This window comes from Akebia trifoliata, chromosome 2 (assembly GCF_017979445.1).
Source record: "Akebia trifoliata isolate Shusen 1 chromosome 2, ASM1797944v1, whole genome shotgun sequence".
Classification (NCBI taxonomy): Eukaryota; Viridiplantae; Streptophyta; class Magnoliopsida; order Ranunculales; family Lardizabalaceae; genus Akebia; species Akebia trifoliata.
Window position 1 is genome coordinate 15,212,088 of NC_141376.1, and position 11,548 is coordinate 15,223,635.

General features: G+C 37.1%; 1 protein-coding gene across 1 annotated transcript; it reads right to left on the reverse strand.

Moving 5' to 3' along the window:
- Window positions 1-1,891: 1,891 nt before the first annotated feature.
- On the reverse strand, window positions 1,892-3,317 carry LOC147409745 (uncharacterized). The gene has a single exon (XM_086459660.1). It carries the CDS (start codon window positions 3,160-3,162, stop codon window positions 2,131-2,133), a length of 1,032 nt encoding a protein of 343 aa, XP_086315786.1. The 5' UTR covers window positions 3,163-3,317; the 3' UTR covers window positions 1,892-2,130.
- Window positions 3,318-11,548: the final 8,231 nt, after the last annotated feature.

An 11,548-nucleotide genomic window follows, 5' to 3' on the forward strand; every position in this document is an offset into this window, starting at 1 on the left:
TCAACCGATTCCAAAACTTCTAACCCCATCAAAAATAGTTTACAAAAAATGGACGGTCCACGATTTTTCAACTTGTAAATATGGGTTAGAAGTTTTGGAATGGGGTGATTTTTTGTGAGGATGATCTCCTCACCGTAGAGATCATCCTCTCCAAAAATCAGCCCATTCCAAAACTTCTAACTCATGTTTTGAAAAATGTTTTGCCAAAAAGTTGGCCATTGAACGCTACCCTTATTAAATAGTAAAAAAAAAAAAAAAAAAAATTTATAAGCAAACGTAGCGTCATGGCTGTCAATGGGTCGGGTTTTGATCTGCACAGCCCGGCGTGGACTAGTTTGGGTAGCCCATTTATATTTCGAGTTGGGCTACACTTGATTTATGTTTGGGAAAATTACTTAAAGGACCCTGGTGGAGGGAATTTTTTCTAACTAGTCCCTATGTTTTAAAAGGTCTCTTAATAGTCCATTTAGTAAATTTTTCTTTTCTTTACAGTCCCTGGACCTCATCTCCCATATTTCTCATGCTTGAATGCCTTACCCGTTCGAATTCATTGTTTTCATTCATTCATTCAAATTAAAAAAAAAAATTGGATTTTTAGCATCTCAATTGAGTTTCAAAGACTTCATTCCGTCGAAAAGGATCTAAGACGGAAGAAGAAGTCATTTTCAGGGGGTTTTTTTTTTCACTTTTTTTTTAATTTTTGGATGAAATCGATCAAGAATAGTTCTTTTGGGTTGAAATCATCTAAACAAGTTGCCATCTCCAGTTTTTAGTCAATCTTTCCATGTATTTTAGTTGAAAAAACTCGAAAACTGAAAATTGGTAGGTTTTACTATTGTCGAGTTCACCACTGAACTCAACAATAAAAATTGAACTCGACACTTAATAAAAAAGAGTTGAGTTTGACAACAAATAAAAAGTGGTGAAATCGTCAGTAAATAAAAAAACAGTGAATTAGCCAATAATAAAGGATCATTAAGAAATAAAAAGTTTACTAAATGCCCTATCAAGCTACCACGCAAAATTAGGGATTGTTTAGAAATAAATATCTCCATCATAGAGATCATCCTCACCAAAAATCAATTCAATCCGAAACTTATTAGGCCACATAGGACAAAACATATTGTAAATACATGAGTAGGTATATGTGTACACGGATCCTGATCCTATAAGGATAATTGTTATAATATATTATATAAAATTTGCAGCCCAGCCTGTAACATAGGCCTAATATGTGTTGGCCGGGCCAGGCTTAGATATAGACCTTTCTATATGGCCCAGCACAGCCTAACATCATACAGACCTGATTTGGGCTTACTTTTGAGGCTCAATCTCTACCGGACTATTTAAGGCCCATTTCGAGGCTAGCCCATTGACAATCATAATCTTTATTAGGGGTGCAACTCGGTCCGGCTTGAAGTCAAATTGGAACCAAACCGGCATAAGTATCACCCAAATAAGAATTAGAACTGAATCAAATTTCAATGGAGCCAAACTAATCCAATCCAAATTTGAACTGAGCCTAATTTATCAATATAAAAAAATCATTAATCTATCCATAGAAGATTACTAATCTATGTCGTAAATCCTAAAATAATTCATAATAATTACTATATATATTTATTTATTGCAAAGGGGTTAGGTTCGATTCTATACAAGTTTGATCCAAGAATCGAACCAAATTGATCGGTTCTTCATTTTTGTAACTCGGAACCGAATCGCAACTTGCCTCAAACCACCTCAAACCTATCGGTTTGGTTCAGTTCTCGATTTGAATCAAACCAAGTTGCATCCCTAACCTTAATAACCTGCAGCATTAAAAGTTACCAGTATTTGCCTATTTGAGGTATAAGACTCGCTCGAATTGACTCGTGTTTCAACATGTTGACTCGACTCACTGGACCGTTTTAGAAAGATTGTTTGATTTAATATGTACCACTCACAGACGGAAAAAACAAAAAACAAAAAACCAAAAATTGAAAAAGGAAAAAAAAATAGGAAGAATTTCTTACGAAAATCTAGATGAAATCAAGACCGTCCACAATGGATACAAAAAAAAAAAAATTTAAATGTTGAAAAACACAAAATGCAACAAAAACACACAGAAAATCTACGATCACTTATCTGCCATTAAAGTTCCATGGAATGCTGACATGGACGCGGATAACCGCGTCGGAATCTGAAGTGCAGATCGTTATCTTTAACGGTTTCATCAACATTAGGACGACATTCCGTTACTTCTCCATCCAACGTAAAAGAAAACTCTGGTGCGGTAGCCTGAATTCCATCTTCTCTCAGTAGCGCCGAATTCTCTTGGAAATTTACACGCTCCTGCGATTCCTCCATACTTCTGCCAATTTTCTTCAGCTCCGGCAGCATCCGTCTTGAATATCCACCGGAATCCCCATCCAAATAAGGATCCGAATCATCTGGCGATGAGTTAACCGATATCTGTGAATTTGGCGGGAAAACTTCACTGAACGGCGGATCTGAAGGATACACCGGAAATTCATATTCCGGTAATACAGAAGCAGAATCCGGAGCATTTGGAACTGGAGATCGTTGCATCGGAGAAGGACCTGGTGAGATTCCATCCGGAGCGTTCATTTTTGGCGGGAAAAGAATCTCCGGTGCTGGTGCGTTCATAGATTGCTGATCGAGTATTCCGATCAGGCCATGAACGGCGACGTTTCGACCATAAAAGAGTCCAGGGAGGACAATGTCTACGCCGTTAACCGTAACGGTGTCAGATTCCGTCAATCGTTTACTAGCGAGGTGGATGTCGTAATTTGAGACGAGAGTAGGCAGAGAGGATCCGGAGGGAGGCAAGGATCGGAGATCCAAGATTGAGAAGCGGCGATGAACGATGTGGTAACGAAGATACATGACGTAAACTGACGCCGTCGCCGTCATGTCGAGAGAGAAGAGAGAGGAATCAGTCGGAGCGAAGAATGTGAAGGAAGATCCAGCGAGGATCTCGTAACGGATGTCTGACGTCATGATGGCGTTACCAAAGAGATTGTAGCCTTTCGATCTTAGAGCCGAGAGCATCGCTTCGAGTTCTGGTTCTGGGATTCCGTTGACGCCGTTAGGAGGAGAGAGGAGAAAGATGATGGAGATGATCATGAAGTTGACGGAGAATAAACGGAAAATCGACGCCATTGACAGAAAGAAAACTAGCTCTGGAGAATGGCTGGTTTCTTGGTTTTTTTTTTTTTTTTGTTGATTTGTTCTTGGGCGGGTTCCTTTGCAATTTGAAGAAGTTCGCACTTAGAAGTTTACATATAGTGAGAAACTTTCTAGGGATGGATCTCTCAAGGAATTAGCGACTGATGTGATGTCTAGAAACAGTATTTCTCTTCTCTTCACATTTCACCTGTTCGTTGGACTCTCGAAAACTCGACTCGTTGAGTCAAATCAACTACTCACACATTGGTTTGAACGAGTCACATAAAATATTTACATATAAATAACCAAAAATAGGTTTTAGCATTAAAATAAACTTAAACTAGAATGTATGGTATTTGCAAAAGCGTATGTATCAAAACGGTTATTTGTAATTTAAAATATCCATTTAAGAGGTTTTTTTTTTTAATGATTTATGTACATAGTAAAAAGCTAAAAATGACACTTTTGTATATATATATTTTTTAATTTTGAAAATTAAGTAACACTTAGGTTACAATTTTCTTGGTTTTTGAGTAAAATATCAAAGATAAGTTTAGAGAGTTACTATTGCACACCAACTTTTACCAACATCGCACCAACTATGTGCAATTCTTTGGTGATTTGCATAGGAATTGGTGTGGTATTAACAAAAGTTTGTGTGACAGTAGTAGCTCTCTAAATTTAAATGTAGTGATGGAGGCATTTGTGGGATCCAAAATTTTGTGTGGAACCACTTCTAATGCTAGTCCGCCTTCTCTCATTATAAAAATTAAAAATAATACTTTTGTATTTTTCAATTTTGAAAATTAAACAATGGGGTAAATTGCAAATTTTTTTTTGTTTTTATCAAAATAACCTTGATTATACTCAATCTAAATGTAAAGGTGGCGGCATTTGGGGGATACAAATTTGTGTTCAACACTTCTACTCCGTCTTCTCTCATTATAATGGTAAAGATGATATTACTTATTTTTTGCTCTCTAAAAAATATTAAACATAAGAATAATGGTGAATGTACGTGATCTTGGAAAGTGGTTGGATACACAACTGACATGGTAAGGACACATAATTGCACAACTTTTTTCTATGTATCCCGATGAAAATGATCTATGATTTTGTGCCCTTGCCATGTCAGTCGTGTACCAAGACCGCGTGTATTCATCACGACTTTAAATATAATTGCAAAAGTTTGATTAAATTGTTTACCTCATTTATTGATGATTTGATTTGACTCACTTGAATTGACAAGTTGACTCAAGTAAGGCGTAGAAAGAAGTAGCATTTCATAGAATCACGATCAAGTAAGGCGTACATCAAACCATTTTCTACATTGCATGCAGTCCGATGTGTTTAAGCTCCAACAAAAACATGTCACATAGACACCATATGTTATTATAGGAACAGGACATCATTCGTTCTAGATCCTGACCATGTAATAATCTAATAGAATCAGGATCCAGAACGGTATCTACATGGCAAGATTTTGTTGGTGTTTAAAATACAGTGGATATATGTGTTTTAAATCCAACCAAAATGTAAAATGTAGGCACCGTTTGTTGCTATAGGAACCGATAACAATTTGGATCACGACTCAATCTAATATACTCATTTCACTATTAAACAAGAAATTTGACGAGATAAATTATAGAAGAGTTGATGTATTTGGCCTGCAATATATATCACTATAATCAACCCCTTCATATGAGTCAACTAAGATTATAAATGAATAATAATATAAAAAAAAGATTGTGATATTACCATATTATATATTATGAATAAATATCATAAGTGATTTTATTATAAAGTCTAGGATGAAAAATTCTTAACATGACCCACAAACACCACTTGAAAACAACATGAGATTAGCAGGTCATAATCATGTTCATGCTTGTATTCATATTTGAATCGTAATTGTGTTGTGTTCACAAGTTATACATGTATGATGCAACCCAACATATTTACTAAACGGATTACATGGGCCATGTCGCATTTCCTGCTTAATAAACAGGACAGGTTCGGGTTTAATATTTGGATATGATTATTTAACAGGTTGTGTCAGGTCGGGTTGGGTAAAATTTCCGCATACCCTTCCGTCAACCTGATCCAAGCCATTGCCACTGCCACCTTTAGCAAAGTCACACCATATAATCAAATCTCTTATGATGTTTATTCATAGTATACATCAGTGTTAAAAGTGCCGGACTGCTGCAACGTTGATTGAATTATCATGGCAAAAGTTGAAATAAGCTAACTTGTAGATTTTGATTGACCGCGTATGCTCTAGTCCATGGGTTAATATCACTAGGCCTTGTATGTGAGCCAAGAAAACCAGACTTTCTTTTAGGTAACATTTCGAATTTGCACCAAGTAGCAAAAATTGTGGACCACTATGTCTAGTTAGACCAAATGGGAAATGTTATTAACACGCCCAAGAAACTCTAATGGCCTTCCAATTTTTAGGGGCATCTCTAAAAATTAAAAAATAATTGTGAGTACTACATGTCAAAGGGCACACCTCTCATCCTCCACCTATGCCAATGGCTCAAACGAGGAGGTGGAGAGAGAGAGAGCAGGAGAAGAAGAAAATAGAAAGAGAGAGAAAGATCGACAGAAGAGGAGAAGAAAAAAAAAAAACAAAGAGGGAGAGAGAGATTGAAAAAGAAGAAGAAGAAAAAAAAAAAACAAAGAGGAAAAGAGAGAGTGGCAAAGGAGGAGAAGAAGAAAATAGAGATGGTGAGAGAGAGATCAATAGGGAAAGAAGAGAAGAAAGAAGAAGAAGAAGAAGAAAAAGAAACTACGAGGGAGAGAGGGAGAGAGAGAGAAAGAGAGAGGAGGAGGAGAAGAAAAAACAAAGAGGGAGAGAGAGATTAGAGGAGGAAGACAAAAAGAAGAAAAATAAAAGAGGGAAGGCGTGCCCAAAAAAAGAAAAAAAAATTATTTTTTTATTTTTTTTGTTTTTATTTTTTTCTACTTCAACCCGACCTCATAGTTTCTTGGCATGTCAATAAAATTTTCCATTCTAAATAGATCTCCCCGTATTCATTGTTATCATATCACATCAAGAACCGATATGAATCAAATTAGTTCATAGTCGAATCCATCTGATGCTTAATTTTTTACATACGCCTCCATCCTTTGAAAATATTTGAGATATGCCCAAAGTTTTCAATCTGAATGTATATCTATTTTCCCTTAGTCATTTCTGTGGGGGGATTTTTTGGATCTCCCACTCCTCGAGATTCTTACTATTAATGATGTTTTAATCTTTGAATTACGTGTTGACTTTTCAGTTTCTCTGATTTTCTTCTTTGATTGGACTTTGTCTTTTCGATTGTCTTCTCTGTTAGTTTCACTTGAAAAGACATCGGAAAGGGGCCTCCGAAGATTAAGTTAGAACTTGAGAAAGATGTAGAGTAAGGAGAAGAAATTTTGAGGTAGAGGGAGTTGTAGTATGTGTTCTGACTTACCTTGAGGTGGGAGGAATCTCCTTATTTATAGAAATTGTGCATTTACTTAGAGCTTGTAACCTCTTTTCATGATGTCTAGCATTGATGACCCATGATGTCAGTATGATCAATTTTCACAAATACAAAATCGATGAAGGGAGAAAAAGTGGAAAGACAGAAAAAGGAAGAAGAAAAACAAGTGAAGAAGGAGAACTGAACCAATGCACGAGTTTTAATGTTTAAAAGTTGGCATTGTTCTATGCTACTAGCATGGATAAAGGCTCATTAGTCTTCCCTGTGTTTAATGCACGGATGATACCTTTCTACTTTCTCCGTATTAGAAGCATGGAGAAGATGATCTATCATAAATCCATACACCATGTACAAATCAGTTAAAAAAAATGATCATTACAAAAAAGAAAAGATAAAAATAAAAATAATAATAAAATAAAAATCAAGAATTTCAAAAAATTCCTTTCAAAATGAATTTAATCCTGATTTGTTGAAACACAAAAAAAAAAAAAAAACACTTGAATTTCAAAATTCATTAAATCTGATATTTCAAACGAGTTCCGTGCCACGAGATCGAGGAATTCTAAGACTCACCTTGTCAGACCCCGTGCTTGGGTCTTTTTAACAAAAAAAAATCATCAGTCCGTTCAGTAATTTGAAATAATATTTTTAACAAAAAGTTTTCGGGCTCGTAAAAATAGGGATTCAGTCTATTCTTTGTAGTTTTTTATACGCAACTCTTGCAAATAGGAGTAGTTATAGACACATTTGACCAAGCACCTACTTGAAAAGACAAAAAAAATTGATTTTTTTAGTATAATTCGTGAATGAGCTTTAAAAGCCCAAATCCTCGGAATTCGATATTTTGATTAAATCAAAGGTCTCAAAGACCCCCAAAAGTTTCATGGACCCACAATAAGGCACCTTCTCCACCTTTTACCCTTCTAACCCCAAAGTCGGAAACATCCTAAGCCTACCTAAAGCCTACCAATGTTCAACCCCTTAAATCCCATTTTAACATCACCTTAAAACAAGTCTAACCCTAGCCAATATCTTAACCTAACCTAACCCTAAGCCAATGCAACCCAACTCTAGTCCAAATCCTAGACTCAAGCCAATTCTAAAACCTTAGTCCTCACCAAGTCAAAAGCTCAAACCTAAAACCCATACCCTAATCCATACCCATGCCTATGATCACTACCAATCAAGGACCATTCAACCCTTGATTATCAAGGGAGATACTTGTCTTCACCACCCCTCACCTCTTCAATTATTTGACCTAACCCCATCATCTTCATTAAAAAACAAACTAACCCACACCTATGTCATAACCTACTCCCATCATTCTATAAAAAATAATCCAACTTACACCCTTTCTCCTTTATCAACTCACCTAACACATATCCCCATATCCTTCGGACACTTGTTACCATCTCTTCCATCCTCTTGAAACCTAACTACCTAATCCCTTACACAAGTCATTCTTTTAATCAAATACCCACACCCCTTTCTCACCTAAAACTCAACTCATGTGGGTTGAAGAATCCAACTCATTTGGGTCAAGAATGACTCATTCCCACCACCTTCTACATATACTCATCTCTAACCTCAAAATAACAATCTCCCAATGCTTTCATCCCATGCCATTAGCCTTCAACCCTTCACCTTTGATACTTATAACCCCAAAAGGAACCCAAAAAACCTATAACCCCCTATCCCTCTAAAAAAACCCTCATGCTTTCAAGCCCTAAAAAAGCTCAAAATTTTTTCAATCTCATTATATTCAACTCACTTTCTCTCTTGTTAAAGTCATTTTCTCTAAAATAGAAACTAATATAACTCTATTAATGACTCAAAAATAAAAAGAAGGAAAAAAAGAAGTAGAAGAAAGGCCCAAGCCTCAAAGTGGATTAGACATAGTGTTGCACCCCATTTCTCCCATCTGCATCTGCCTCTTCCATTTTCTCCTATTTACTTCTTTAATTTTATTTTTAGAAAACCCTAAGATGCCATGAATACCTTCCCTTACCTCCGATAGATCGAACTTCGGTTCGATCGAAAGTATAGGGGTTGTAATAACTTTCAAAAGGAAATCATTTTAAACCCCTAAACACATTTTGCACACACCTCACTCAACTCGTTTTGAGGCAATCAATAATTGGACCCTTGCTGACTCATGAGAATGGGCCCATTCAAAACAATTTTTCTAAAGTACGATTTTGATAAGGATCATCTCCTTCAATGAGATGATCCCAATAATCCGTACTGATAGCAAATTCCTTTCTTTAAGGTACAAGTTGTAGATCATTCAACATTTTTTTTATTATTTCATTTTTATAAAAAATAACCATGTTGTTAAGGTTACCATCATTTGATGGAGAGAGAGGGATGCCTAACACCTTCCCCTTTCTTTAACCGAACCCTTACTTAGATCTTATGTAGATCGATGTCCTAATCCGTACGAGAGTTATTACGATGCTAAAACGATACTTTTTCTAAAAAATACCTTCTAGGTGACCATTCATACCTTTAAAAAAAAAGAATGGTGGCGACTCCAAATCTTCGTAGAGGTGATCTTCGGATTCAAATATCATGTATATATAGGCGCCATATGTGTTTTACCTTGGTGGTAGAGTATATTATAATGACATTTGTACTTGTGTAGCTTTATGAAGACTAGTTATAGTTTTTTGCTATGTTGTTACTCGGGTAACTTCACACAATTCCCTTAGTGTATCAATCTCCTTAGAATAATTCCCAAAAATAGGAGGAGGACTAGTAATGGTAGTAGTAACAACCACTGAACAAGAGCAGGAGAAGAAGAAGTAGTAGTAGCTGCTAAACAAGAACAGAAGAAGAAGTAGCAGTAGCATAAGTTATTGAATATGATGAGGAAAAGAAAAAGAAGTAGTAGTAGTAGTAGTAGTAGCTGTTATTGCCGACAAAACTTTGGTAAAATTACTTTAGTATTTGAGATAAGGGTCAAATAATGTAGCAAGGGGTTGACTCCTTGAGGAGGCCATACCTCTTTTGAATGAAATAACAATGGGTTGGTTCCTTGAGGATGTGAACCTCCTTCAGATGAAAATAGCAAGGGGTCTGCTCTTTGAGGAGTTCGGACCTCTTTCAGATGAAAATACCAAGGTGTCAGCTCATTGAGGAGGCTGAACCACATTTAAGTGAGAATCAATGAGGGGTCAACTCCTTGAGGAGGTTGATCCATTTTATGATGAAGTAATATGGGATTCACTCATTGAGGAGGCCGAACCATTTTATAGCAAAGTGGTTAAGGGGTTGGCTCCTTCATGAAGCTGTACCACCTTCTGAGGTAACAAGTGAAGTGGTTGGCTCCAAAGGAGGTTCAACTCTCTTGAGATTGAGAGATTGAGGTCAAAAGGTTAAAGGGGTTAGCTCCAACAGGAAGGCTGGTCGGATGGTATAAAGGGGTTGACTCCAATAGAAGGACGAACCTCTTTGGGATTGGAAGGTTTAAAGGGGTCGACTCCAATAAGGACGAACCTCCTTGAGGTTTGGATGAGAGAAGGGGTCGGCTCCAATGGGAAGGCCGAACCTCCTTAAGGTTTGGAAGAGTGAAAGGGTCAGCTCCATAGGAGGCCGAACCTCTTTTGAATGAAATAACAATGGGTCAGCTCCTTGAGGTTGTTGAACCTCCTTCAGATGAAAATAATAAGGAGTCGGCTACTTAAGGAGTCCAGACCTCCTTTAGATGAAAATACCAAGGGGTCAGCTCCTTGAGGACGCCAATCCATCTTATGATGAATTAATATGAGGTTCACTCCTTGAGGAGGCCGAACCATATTATAGCAAAATGGTTAAAGGCTTGGCTTCTTTATGAAGTCGTACCACCCTATGAGGTAACAAGTGAAAAAGTTTGGTTCCAGCGGAGGCCAAACTATCTTGAGATTGAGAGATTGAGGTCAAAAGGATAAATGAGTCAATTCCAATAGGGAGGCCAAATCTCGTTGGGGTTGGACGGTTTAAAGGGGTCAACTCCAATAAGGAGGCCGGACCTCCTTGAGGTTTGGACGAGTGAAGGGGTCAGTTCCAATAGGGAGGCTGAACCTCCTTAAGGTTTGGAAGAGTGAAGGGGTCGGCCCCATGGATGGCCAAACCTCTTTGAGGTTGAGAAGGGGTGAAGGGGTCGGCCTATAATATAGAGGTCGAACCACCTTGGGCCATTGGTTAAAGGGTTCGAGCCCTTTTGAACGAACCGATTGGGGTATGAGTCAGACCCCTGGTTCTTGGTTAATCGAGTTGAACCAAATCTGAATGCCTGGAATTGGCGATTTTACTAATGCCAATGAGTACGATTTTTTTTGTTCCTGCATTTTCTAGTAGACAAAGGAAAAAAAAAAGACCAAATGCCCTATGAATTGGATTCGTTCCAAAACAACGAAGCGTGAAGTGCAACCCGAATTTGAGCAGAGTTGATAGTAACTTAACATCCCCTACCATTTGAATGCTACAAGACTGCTACATGGACATTGACTTGCAAGGATCAATATGCCCGCATTAGCCCACAAAAATGGAAAAAAATAAAATAAATAATAATAATAATAATTCAATCTCTAGAGTAAAAACTGATTTATTTACATAATTTTGCCCCCCACCATATTCGAGCAGTAGACTCGAATTGGAGGCAATGCAATCCTTTCTATTACATGGATGAAGAAACGGAATCATTTTTTCTGATCATCAACAATGCCACTGATAACTGTGAAATATATATGAGTACATAAGGAGGTTTACCCTGTCATTTGAGAAAAAATATGCAGTAACTGGATACGGCTTAACATTGGTGGCATTTACAATACCTTTTTAAATATATTTACAGGGGATAGGGGAGCGTTCATGGGACAGGTAAAAACATATGTCAAAACAATCCTTTTTCAAAATATGGG